Raw genomic sequence first — 13,400 nt, 5'->3', positions numbered from 1 at the left:
AATATATAAAAAATATAATATAAAATATATTATATAAATATATATTATATAATAAAATAAATTAATATATAAAAATTTATTATATATATATTATATTATATTATATAAAATTATATATATATATATATAATTTGTGTGTGTTGTGTGGTTGTGTTTTGGGGGTGTGTGTGTGTGTGTGGGGTGGTGTGTGTGTGGTGTGTGTGTGTGTGTGTGTGTGTATATATATATATATATATATATATATATATATATATATATATATATAATATATATATATATATCAATCACATTCACTAATATAGTGATAATATATGTTATCTGGTCAAAGAAATCAAATTTGCAAAAGTTTTTTTTTATTGACAATCATGACATCAACAGACACCAAAAATATCCTTATAATATATTCCTTACAAGTGTCCAGTAAGCAATATTCCACAACATATATTTTTTCTACCACAGGAAAATTAGGATCACTTGAAATTCTGATCAAAAGGAAAAAAAAAATCAAAATCTCATTTCAAACATTCCATGCTGTCTGCAACAAAATTGGGAGAGCTATGCCAATTTCACAAACCCATCTACTGATTTTGAAATGGTAAATATTAGTTCTAATCCTTCTGCAAATAAAGAAGTTAACATATTTATTGATACAAACAGCATTAATCAGCACAGTTCAGACACTTGAGACCATGTGGAGTAGACATCAGAAACCACTTTCTCCAGTTTGCCTTTATTGTATCAAAATATATCTAAGATTAGATATTAAGTATGAAGTCATCAAATCCAAGTATAAAATACCAAAATGAAAACTGTAGATATCTTCACCCATTAGCATCAGTATTCTGAACATAATATGCCATTTCAAGGACATCAGATAAACTGGACTTATAATAACAATGTACATAAATATTTTATTCAACATAAAATGTATCCATTCCATTCTCAAAATAATTTTCATTACTTTGCAACTATGCAAAACAAACATAATCACAGGAAGTCTATTTTTTTCAGTAAAGGCTCCATGCAACAATACAATACTGCCCACGAATACTGATGATGAAAACCAAGTAGAACATTAAAAATAAATTTATATTGTATTGTAAAGAGAAAATGAATATAACCATGATTCTACCATGGGGCATGAAAGAAAACAATATTTTTGTACTTAGATAACTGAAAAAAAAAAAAGGTTTAACTATTGCATTACTTCATTAAAAATAAAAAACTTGTGGAATGAAAGTCCAATTGAAGGAAAAAGATCTGTCAAATACACTAAGAACTTTGGTTAAAGCAGCAACATCTTCCATATACATCATCAAACAAACTGTACATTAATATCTATATGTGATGTGTTGGGATCTGTTTATCCTCTATAAACTAATTATACACTCTCTGAAATGATGGACAAGTGCAAAGGTGTCTCATATTCCTTGGCAGTTTCTCCTTAAACTAATGTTAGAAGCTCTGACCAATGAAAACCATATTAACAGGCCTGAATTTTATGAGCCAACTTCCAACAGCAGCTATTATTAAAGAAGAAACATTTGTTATATAAAATGATGTCCCTGAGGAAGGGCATGATGCTGAACAGTTTATGATAATCAGGCTGTTGTTGGATAATGGTGAAAAACATGATTGCTAAACACAAACAACAGAATATGGAAAATAGGTTGCAATGTGACATGTGCATATTGTACTGGCTCCTGGACATGTGTGAGCAGGGTGCACAATGTGGCATTTTTAACTTTCCTGTATGTTAACATCATTTGTTGTAAGGTGATTTTAACATACTGTTTATAAAAGAAAGTGGCTGACTTGCAAAATAAGAAAACCACTATTTATTTTTCAATATAAATTACAAGCTCTCATGATGCACTAAATGTTATTTTACACATGCCTCTTGCAGTATATCAATCACAATTCTTTTCAAATAAAATTAGTGATATTTATGAAACTTTTAGAAAGACCTATTACCTATGCATATGAACACTATTTTTAGGGCCTCCCAATTCATATATAGTTTTCTTCTCATATATATTCCCTCTCCCCCCTCCCACCCAATCAAAAATTTGGAACCTTGGATACCGTATCTTCTAAACTACATCTGTGGCATCTTACTTAATCACGGTTCTTCCTCTTGCTCTGTGCCTCCTGGAAAAATAGAATGCTAGTTAAATGTTTGCAACTCCAGGATACAGAATTAAAGCAAAGTCACCTTACTGCAAATTTGAAATGATCACTCTACTTGTGTATAAAATTTTTGTACATCATACAACAGCTTCAGCATGTTTACTAATTTATGTCAGTTATCAAATATGCATCATGTGATATATCTCAAAGCAAATACCTTGTCTGTGAGGATAATGAGAAGGCGCTTGAACACTGCAACAAAGTCAATGAACAGCTCAACACTGTGCATCACATAGTCCTTGTCTCCTCGTCGTGCTTTCTCAACAATGAGCTGAGTGTCATAAACTATGAAGCCACACATGACTGCAAGTCCAATGTACAAATTTGCCTGAAAATTGTTAAAAAATGTTGTTATTAACCTATGAAAGACTATTACACAGATTACCCATTTGTAAGCTTTGAAGAGCAAGCTTAGAAAACTGTTTACTACAGTGCAGCAATAATTTCCAAGCTCAGATTGTAATTAAATCTCAGGGAAACCAAGTACTGTTACCATTACATAAAGAAAACTTTTATCAGCTACATGACTAATGTATATAAAATAATACAAGGTAATTTCTGGACTTATTAACTTCAAATAGTTGAAAATTTAACAATTATCAAGATGTAATTTTTACAGATATCAGGCTTTTCTAAAAGTTGTTACCTTCATTGTTGCACTTACCTGGAAAAGGAGACGAGAGCCAAAGAAGAAGTTCAGCATGGAGAGCCAGAAAAGAGTGGACAAGGCTGACATCAGTGTACCTCCAAGGTAGAGGTAATGGCCACGAGGAGCATAGAGAGCTGACAGGGAGAAGCAGGCAAATACCACACTTGTGCCAAGCAGAGCTTGCAATACCTGAAAAAAAAAAATGATACAACCATCAGAATAATCAGAATTTGATTAGTAATACATTAATAATAATAATAAAAATAAAAAGTCACTCAAAGAAAATTTAGTTAAACTAATAAATAAATAAATAGATAAATAAATATTTTTTTTTTTTTTTTTTTTTTTTTTTTTTTTTTTTTTTTTTTTTTTTTTTTTTTACCCATTATTCCAGGTTGTCAGAAATCTCTGAGAGCAATTAAACTCTGGTGATATCTGGCAGTGGCCAGACAGTGGGTGCGGGAGTCCGCTGCATTAACCCAACGCCCTGCTCCACGCACTCTGGCGTGTTGCCACGTGTACAAGCTGAACCGGCCAACCATGCAGTTCGCAATTACGTCCAAACACGTCACCCAGCAGGAACGGTTAAACAGTAGGCTCATGTTTGAGCAGCCATGGTCACAGCATGATACTTAATTGTAGTTTTCATGTTGTGATGATTTGAAGCGAGTACGTGGTAGGGTCCCCAATTCCTTTCCACGGAGAGTGCTGGTGTTACCTTTTAGGTAATCATTCTCTCTATTTTATCCGGGCTTGGGACCAGCACTGACTTGGGCTTGGGCTGGCTTGCCCACCCAGTGGCTAGGTAGGCAATTGAGGTGAAGTTCCTTGCCCAAGGGAACAACAAGCCGGCCGGTGACTCGAACCTTGAACTCAGATTATCAAAAATTATCTTACTAGTATATAATGCTTCCTCTAATGCAAACTGGAACTCTAAAGACCCTTTCTAGTTTTCCTGGCCTTAAACACCCGACAGTTAGACCAGAATGCACATTCCAGGGCTTCAATATATGATGGTCCAAGTCTCTTTTGGCATTAATCAGAAGACAAAACATAATAAGAAAATTTGAGAAGAGTCTTGAAATTGGAGCCTAGAAGCTGCTTACAGTAAATAATTTCAACAGCATTACATTCCTCTGGCATGATTGCAGAATATATACTGTAGATACTGATGACTTAGAACTCCCAATCTATCCTTTCCAATTATTTTTGTTTTCATTACAAAAGAAAATGAGGGAAGGAATAACAATAAAATAAAATCATTTATTTTTATATCTTTAAAATATACATGACCAAGATTTTAATCCTCTTGCAACATACAAAAAAATAAGAACACCAAAAACTCACTTGTGACACTTTCCATTTACAAACTTAAATTGATACGACAAAGTCTCACAATTGGTAAGTTCATCACATTTAGCAATTTCACATGGTCATAGCTAGTGCCCAAATTATCCCCAAAACTGAATTAGGTACTGTATCCCCTCTGCTGACCTGTGAGAGTCCTGCTTGACAAATAGCCATTCAGCTGTTTGATCTAAGTATTTAAGAACATGTAAATTTCTGACATGGCATCAAAGGCATATACGAGTAGGGTGGATTACCGACAGAGGTGAGTTAGACACAAGCACTCCTCCCAGTGGAAAGCAAAACATTACTGAAACCGGTCCCAAATAAATAAATAAGCTAGTTTGCTCTGTGCAGTTCTTGCCAACACAAAAAGATCAACTGTTTCTCATATTTTACATTTGCTCACCTGTAATCCTCTTGGTTTGTCTCATGGAGCCCCTTGTTATCTATAAATCATGGACAAAGACCATACACAAATGCTAATACAGACAAATTAAATGTGTAGAGGGTCCAGAACAAAAAATTGGTTTTAACATATTAAGAAATTAATACCAACTTTTGACTACTTTATTACACAAGATTTTACATCCAGCAGTGAAAAGCAACAAAGGACCAGAAAGAGATCAATGGAATCCAACAAATGGAAGACTCAGACAAAAATGAGAGAGAGGGGAGAGAGAGGAGGGGGGGGAGGGAGAGGAGAGGGGGGAGAGGGGAGGGGGGGAGGGGGGGAGAAGAGAGAGAGAGAGAGAGAGAGAGAAGAGAGAGTAGAGAGAGAGAGGAGGGGGAGGAGAGAGGGGGGGAGAGGGGAGGGGGAGAGGGAGAGGAAAAGGGAGAGGGGGGGGAGAGGGGGAGAGAGAGAGAGGAGGGAGAGGAGAGAGAGGGAGAGAGGAGAGGAGAGGAGAGAGGAGAGAAGAGAGAGAGAGAAGGGGGGTTGAGGTGAAGATGGAGGGAGAGAGGGGAGGGGAGATGAGGGAGAGGGAAGGGGGGAGGGAGATAGGGGAGAGGTGCAGGGGGGGTTTTTTATAGAGGGTTTTTGGCCCCCCGAAGGGGGGGTTTTTTTTTAAGGAGGGGGGAGAATGGGGGGTCCGGGGGTTTTTTAAAGGGCCCGGGCGGTTGGGTTCCGGGCCCTTTTTTTTTTTTCCCCCCGGGGGGGGAAAAGAGAGAGAATGGAAGCAGGAGAACACTTGAACATTGAGCATGATAACCCTTTGTCCCAAATCACTTACAAAATAGCTTAACTTTTTTTTTAACCAATTACTTTGATTACTTTTGGGATCAGTAATTGATTTTTTTTTTATTACTTTCCCCTGGAAATAGATTATGCAGTGGTTTATGGCCAGAGTATAAGCTATGCATTTATGGTTTCAGTCAGTCAGTCAGTCAGTCAGTCAGTCAGTCAGTCTCTCTCTCTCTCTCTCTCTCTCTCTCTCTCTCTCTCTCTCTCTCTCTCTCTCTCTCTCCTCTCTCCTCTCTCTCTCTCTCCGTGAGTGAGTGAGTAGTGTGATGTGAGGTGAGTGTGAGTTAGTGTGAGTGTAAGTGAGTGGTGGAAGGTGCATGTAAGGGTGTTGTGCATATGCGCGTATGCTCATGCATGTAAGCGTACATGTGTAAGTGTTGGAAATGGGGGGGGGGGGGGGGGGGGGGGGTTTTTTTTTTTTTTAATTGGTAGAGAGGAAGAGAAAAAAAGGGAGGAGAAAAGGAGGGGAAAAAAAAAAAGAAAAAAAAAAAAAAAGGGAATAGATGATTTTGGAAAAAGGAATAAAAGGGGAGGGGGGGGGGGAGGGGGGATAAGGGGGGGATTAGGCAGGGGGGGGAAGAAGGGTATCAGAAGGGGGGGGGTGGGGGAAAGGGGGGGGGTTTTCCCGGGGGAGGGGGGTTTCGAAAGAGGTAAAAAAAAAAAACCCCCCCCCGGGGGGAGGAAGGAGGAGGAATGGAAGGGGGGTTGATTGAAGTGAATTTGGTAAAATTAAGTATGTTAACTTTTTTCCAATCCTTGTTCTTGGGTCAGGGTTTGAATTTTAAATTTTTTGAAAAATTAAATAAGATAAGCTGCAAAAATTTTTAAAATATCATTTACAGAATTACACTAGTCCCCCCTCCCTTTTTTCGTTTTTAAAATCTCCCCTTCCTCTTTTTCTCCTTTTGATGGTTTGGTTAAGTAGTGTTTTATAAAAATTATTTTATTACCAGAGTGGGGTTGACCATCACAGCCAGATTCAGCAAGGGGCCAAGGTTACAGCCAGTCAGGAAGGCAAAGGCGCCAAGGAGAGAAAGTCGCTGCAGCTGGTTCTTGCCATCGTAAGGTGTGATTGTGAGCCATATGAGTGCCCCAATGGCACCCAGACCAGTGAGAAGACCAGCACCAATGAGGGTGCTGAACATGTGGGCATAGCCACCAGCAGTTGCTGCTATGGTAGCTAGGGTGAAGGTAGCATATACATTTTTCAAGTGTGTCCTCACTGGAGTCTCCCTGTAAAGATAAAAACACCATATGAGAATTGTCAAAATTCTTTCACCTTTACATAAAATGAAAGAAAATGCATAAGGCTAAATGCTTTAGCCTACAGTACTAATCTTCCCTTATACTAACCACCAAAACAATGTTGTGGAATACATTACTTTTGCAACATTGATTGACAAGAATGAATAATGAATGAATAAAGAAATAAAATCACCAATCATGACTTCAAATCGATAAGCAAAGTTGTGGTGTTCATTCAAGTGTCTTTTATCAACATCTAAAATAAATAATATTAATGACTTTTAAGCCAAGATCCTTCAAGAAATTAATAAAATTGATGTGCGTGTGTGTGTGTGTGTGGGGGGGGGGGGATGATGATGCTAAAATGAAATTTTAAGCCATCTCCTTGTGGCCTGTTTCTCCTCAACAGCTAAGGAGAAAAAGTGCACTACAAGCAGACTCATTTGGACTGACACAAAGATCTACCATGACATTATAGGATGTGATCCAGCATCTCCTGACATGACAGTGTTAATGTTTTCCCCAGACAAACCTTGTAGGATTATCAAGTATATTCACCTTGTTCACAATAATTACATTCATTCCATTTTTCCTTGGCAAGTAACTGATATTTTGTTTGCTACTCACATTAAAAATTCAAGTTTTAAGAAATAAAAATGTCATACATCAGATTAGAATAAGCAACAGCTACGTGAAATTCAGGATATGGTTCTTTATTTACTCATTTTAACCCTTTCCCTCTCCTTGTTGAAAAACTAGCAACAGATTTTGTTCTCAGTTCCTTCCTTGTGTAGTAATCTTATTGCATATGTTTTGGTGCTTTATAAACAGTAAATTACTTATTTAATTGTGTGTTTCCAACATGCCATTTAATTCTGGATGACCAGCTAACTGACCTCAAAGTTTATTTCTAATCTCCCTTCTTTCATTCATCAGTCCTTCATTAGAATCATGTACAGTGCACTGAATATATATGACATGCACTTGATTGGTTAGGTACACAGACTCTAATAGCTATATGCAATGTATGCAAAATATCTTTAATTTTCAAAGGTAATCCATATGTATGTGCAGCAAATGCAATGTTTAGACAACAGTAATCACTGTCTTGCTATGGGTGTAACTTTGATATATTTTCAATTGTGAAGAAATTAACTAGAGCAAAATCAGATATGACTTCTAACTGTATTCACAGTATACCAGAAAATTTCAGTGCCTAATATCAGGGGGAAAGAAAAGAAAAGAAAAGAAAAGAAAAGAAAAGAAAAGAAAAAAAAAAAAAAAAAAAAAAAAATACAGAACATTCAATTACCCGAGACACTAAACAATGAAAACTTCCCTTGATTCTATAGGCCACTCATAAGTAAGGATGATTTCATAGTGCTTATATCTATCTGATGGAATTTAGAATCAGCGGTCATATTATGAAGACCTGTGTGTATGCTGTTGTAAGGAAAGGAGAGTGGGACTCGCTAACTCATACCTAAAGGTTTGCACTGGAAATTAACATAAGCTGCAGTTCATACAATTATGTGTAATATCTGTTTATAACAAACAAGAACCCTGGTTCCAAGAATATGCACTACTGACAATAGTTTTACTTTATTTGTTTATTTACCTATTACTATTACTATTTTACACATACATGTCTCAATAAATACCAAGTCACTAAGGACTCAACCACAAAGACTATCTGACATCACCTGTTTAACCCCATTTCTTGATTTTGGAGGGAAAAGTTCCATTTCTATAACTATTAATGTTACCAATCCATTAGCAACAGATGGCATTATTCATGACATGATGCACCGGGCCTACATGCTAGATGGCAAATATTAACACTACAATCTGGATGGCGTGGCCATCACGTCATGAAAAATATGGCTTGTGGAGCAGATGTGAACATACCATTATGGAAAAAATAGGCTGAGGGCCAGGGTGACAGGAAATTGTCATCATGTGAATTTAGGCTGAAGGCCAGGGTTATCGGAATGACTCGCAACAAGTGCACAAAGCTCTTGTAGGGTGATTAGGCTCAATGGGCATTTAAGAAAAGGTTATTGTATTATTTCCATTGATAAATATGTGGCAATACTTGTGCAGGTAAAGAGAAATTAACATTGAAAAGGAGGACATAGAGTCTTGTCATTGCACATGAGTGTTTGTGTACACCCGGCCTATAAGTCACACACTTGTCAGAGTAACCGCTTAAGCCTTATGCCCAGATTTTGGGTCACATGCTGGCAGCGAAGCACCCAGATCCAAGAGGTTAGTGCATTGTATGGTACAGCTGCTTTAACCCATTGTCGATGGGTGGCATGTACGCACATGCCATGGCATGGCGGGACCATCTGCCGGGGGCACATACACACATGCACGGCAAGTGAGAGCTGACCCAAATGGACTTAGGCTGTGAGTGATGCTTTCCGAGATTTTTTTCTTTGATTGTAGCATTACTGATTGTTTGCAGATTATTTATTTTACCAATGATAGAAATTTTTGTCCTCTGCACGAATATCATCTTCAATTTGCCTAGTTTAGCATGTTCATAATGTAAAGATAAACCAGTCCCTATTACACAAGTCATCATGCTTGGAGGTACTTCTAGGAATATGCAAAAATTATTACATAAACCTTAAATGCTTTCTAACTGACACCTGATAGCCATCTTGCCATAGCTGGGTGCTCTGCCTTGCCCGATCACTGTGGAGTTAATTTCCATTCAGCATTTGCAGATAAATGTTTTCTTTATTTCTAATGGGAAATTACAGGGTAAAACAGGCTGAAATAATAATATCAAACAAAAATGCATAACCTCCCCCCCCCACACACACACACATCAAAATCGGCTAATGTAAGTCTACAAACATGCCCACCGTCCTTGAAAGTCTAGACAGACAAGTCAATCAAATAATCTGTTCAATAAAACCTACAGGATTTCACACCATACAAAACCTCCTTGGTAATCGTACAACACATCCTAACTAATATAACCAACCTAATATTAACCCTGTGGGATTTATACACTATGATCTATATATTCCCTAGGGGTGTATGCCCACTAGACCCCCATGGTATTATGCATGCCTAGCCAGGGGGATCTGCTTCCCTGGACACCCATGGGTTTGATACAATATGATCTATATATTCCCTAGCCAGGGAGATTTGCCCCCTGGACCCCATTTAATTTATAAAATGCATTCTATATATTCCTAAGCCAGAGGGCTCCAGTGGTATTATATGTACCTAGCCAGGGAGTTATGCCTCCTGGAATCCCATGGATTTAATACGATATGATTTCATATTGTATTATCGCATTATCTTAACCAATATGTGATGGTTTGTTCACCACTGTTGGGTCAAGACATCACTTGCCCCATTGATTTGCGGTTTGATTTTGGATTAAATTTACTGTACATATATTCATTTGGTATTTGTTACCGATAGCAATGCCCACATCCAGGGTATCATGCAGACCCAAAATCCAGATCTAACCTTTCCTACCTTCTATTTACTCCCTAGAAACGGGGGAAGCCGCCCTGTACCCTCCTTTATTAGCAATCCGTGCCCATTAAAAAAGAGCAATAAGAATTCCGGCTGAGTGAGTGTTGTGGACATAGTCTCTGAGCAGTGATATGCAGCAGATTTTTTCATCCTATTGCAGTAAATATGAGGCCACTGCACCTGTACCTTTTGGTTTATTACTCTATTTCTAATGCTCTATAAGATGGCAGTGTCCATTTCCCTCCCTCTCTGTTATCTACTATGGTTGCCTTCTGGGTGCTTACTGGACATTCATTTTCCTCTACATCTGGGGAGTTCTATTGTAAACTGTATTATAGGTTAATGTTATCAAGAGCGATGCAAAAAGATAGAGGGAAATGGTTCCAGTCATCTTCAAGAGCATAAAAAGTAGAGTAATAAACAGCTGCAGTGATCCCACCTTCACTGCAGAGACTAAGACCACAGCTCTCTCACACAGCCGGGGTTCTTAATGTCGCATGTCCTGTAATTAGACATGAAGTGCTAATAAAGGGGGATATGGCAGATTGCCCCCCTGGTCTAGGGGATAAGAGGAGGCAGGAGAGGTGGGCTTTGGTATTTAGAGATCGCATGACGACCTGGTTTTGGGGCTTTTGGGTCTCTGTGGGGTGCGTCGGTAGCAAGTGCCGGATTTCATTTCGCACGCAAGGGTAGGAATCACTGAGGTCATAGCGCCAGCAGGGTCACTGACAGAGGTCACGTACACTCTTTACATTTCTCTGCTAGTAATTCAGGGCCAAGATCTGGCAAACCAAACACACACGGTATGTCTCGGGATAACAGCATAACATTTTCGAGTCGCGATCAAAATCAACTCCTAAATTGACAATCATATCGGAAAAAAATGTCAAAACCTTCCCATAAGGGTCAAAGGGTACTTCCTCTACAGGTCCTTCTTCGTTTCTTACATCACCGCAAAACACGACCCATCACGATCCCAAAATACTCACAGGTTCTCCGTGAGACCCCGAGAAAACCTCTCGAAGGTAAGTCCAGCCATGGCGACGCTTTTTTTCAGCTCAAAATCCTCCCTTTTCTCTCGGGAACTTGCGAACTCCTTCTCTCCCGTGACTTAAATGGCGACCGTCTCTCTCGGGCCACAGGCTTATCAGCGCAAAACTTAAATTCTAGGCTCCCTTTCCTCTCCCTTCTCTTGATTTTTTTCGGGAGAATGAATGCGTCTGTGCGATTGTCCGTGTTGGAAGATGATGTGACTAAATCCTACTGAGGTTGAGTGAAAATGAAGGAAAGTCACAGGCGGAAGTTGCATCAGGCAGTTTACGTGACGTCAAACTGTTCGTATCGCGGTTTGTAATGTGATGTATATCATTACTTCATTTGAGTTTCATCACTCGAATTTGTGTTTTTCAGGTTAATCAGATATATAATTATGGATAATTTATTAATTTGTCTTTTCAACGTTGCTTAATTGTTTCGATATTTGTATCAATATTATATCTTGAGATATGGTGTCAAAGGAATCGAATAACAGGGCCTTGAATCACTCAAAGTATCTGTACGTGGCTTAAGGATCGCGGGACCTTTAATATTCTAGATATGATATTCTAGACTATTCTCTCTCCATCTCCTCTCTCTCTCTCTCTCTCTCTCTCTCTCTCTCTCTCTCTCTCTCTCTCTCTCTCTCTCTCTCTCTTTTCTCTATCTATCTATCTATCTATCTTTCACCATCTTCCTCCCCCTCTCTTCTCTTTCCCTCTCTCCTCATCTCTCTCTCTTCTTTCTTTTGTCCTTCTCTCTCTCTCTCTCTCTTTCTTCTCCTCTCTCTCTTTCTTCTCTCTCGTCTCTCTCTCTCTCTCTCCCTCTCTCTCTCTCTCTCTTCTCTCTCCTCCCCCCCTCTCTCTCTCTCCTCTCTCTTTCTCCCTCTTCCTCCCCCCCTCCTCTCTCTCTCTCTCTCTCTCCTCTCTCTCTCTCTCTCTCTCTCTCTCTCTCTCTCTCTCTCTCTCTCTCTCTCTCTCTCTCTCTCTCTCTCTCTCTCCTATCTCTCTGTCCTCTCTCTCTCTCCCTCTCCCTCCCCCTCCCCCTCTCTCCTACCCTCTCTCTCTCTCTCTCTCTCTCTCATCTCTCTCTCTCTCACTCTGTGTGTGTGTGTGTGTGTGTGTGTGTGTGTGTCTCACTCTCTCTCTCTGTCTCTCTCTGTCTCTCTCTCTCTCTCTCTCTCTCTCTCTCTCTCTCTCTCTCTCTCTCCTCTCTCTCTCTCTCTCTCTATCTATCAATCTTTCTCTCTCTTTCCCTCCTCTCTCTCTCTCTCTCTCTCTCTCTCTCTCTTTTTATCAGAATAATATTCATGCCGATTTACTACGGACTTCCTGGCTGCGGACATAACGGAAGATAGCACGCCCCATGCCACCCAGCCGGCCGTGTCATCATAGCGGGGGTACCTGGGCGAGGCTCGTAGCGTCGCGTCTACGGCGGACCGCAGCCAGCGGTATGACCTGACCCGAGCGAGGCTAGCGACCCAAGTCGACGCCAAGCTGACCTGTGGAAGGATACCCGTGGAACAACTCACGCTGAAGGATGACTGACCTGCCCAACGTGTCTCCTGGGATTCGCCAGTTCGTGCCGTGATTCCACACCGTATACATCTCTTGGCCGTCTTCCACGAAGTACCTGTGCTATAGTCCGTGATATCTTTTCGTGACCAAGAATAAAGTTTAAACCGCCATAGACTTTGTTTCAGCCTGTATTGTGAAATCCTCACAAGTGGTGGCAGCGGTGGGATAATGGGAGTTGGGGAGGAGGAACAGCGGGCGGCTGTACTGGGGTCTGAGGGATGGTGGGGTGGGGAGGGAGAGGGAGGGAGGGGGAATGTTTGTTGAACACGTGTGGGTATTCCGTTTTTTTTACAATCTTCATATATCAACATCGATGGGTGATATGGGTTTGGCCATTGAAGGTGATTGAATTACTCTGAGGATGTAAGGAAATACCACTCCTGAACAAAAAATCGTGACCGAGTAATAAATTACCCGGAGTGAAATTTCTCTTCACAACAATGAATGAATGGGGAAATGTAACACCACCAATCTTGATGATTAGGACTTTCCTTCCAAGGGAGCTGGTCGTGTTACCCGTAATGCCACTGATGGTAGTGTGGGTAGGCTGCAAATCTAACGCAAAACCAAACTCCTTTAATGTATCAAGGGATACTGCACTACATGATGA

At 39.7% G+C, this 13,400-nt stretch overlaps 1 protein-coding gene across 1 annotated transcript; it reads right to left on the bottom strand.

The window, feature by feature from the left end:
* Nucleotides 1–336: 336 nt before the first annotated feature.
* Nucleotides 337–11,516, bottom strand: LOC119580126 (probable Bax inhibitor 1). Its single transcript, XM_037928073.1, has 5 exons — nt 11,168–11,516; nt 6,380–6,662; nt 2,855–3,028; nt 2,348–2,518; nt 337–2,151 (listed from the first exon to the last, which is right to left on the bottom strand). The coding sequence occupies exons 1-5, from the start codon at nt 11,215–11,217 to the stop codon at nt 2,119–2,121; spliced, it is 711 nt and encodes a 236-aa protein (XP_037784001.1). The 5' UTR covers nt 11,218–11,516; the 3' UTR covers nt 337–2,118.
* Nucleotides 11,517–13,400: the final 1,884 nt, after the last annotated feature.

This window comes from Penaeus monodon, chromosome 13 (genome assembly GCF_015228065.2).
Source record: "Penaeus monodon isolate SGIC_2016 chromosome 13, NSTDA_Pmon_1, whole genome shotgun sequence".
Classification (NCBI taxonomy): Eukaryota; Metazoa; Arthropoda; class Malacostraca; order Decapoda; family Penaeidae; genus Penaeus; species Penaeus monodon.
This window is presented reverse-complemented; position numbering and strand designations above follow the sequence as displayed.

Coding starts and splice junctions, on each gene's coding strand:
- LOC119580126 (XM_037928073.1), bottom strand. CDS start 11,217: ATGGCTGGACTTACCTTCGAGAGGTTTTCTCGGGGTCTCACGGAGAAC. Junction 3,029..6,379: donor TGATGGTCAACCCCACTCTG/GTAATAAAATAA, acceptor TTTTTTTTTCAG/GTATTGCAAGCTCTGCTTGG. Junction 2,152..2,347: donor TCATTATCCTCACAGACAAG/GTATTTGCTTTG, acceptor CTATTTTTCCAG/GAGGCACAGAGCAAGAGGAA.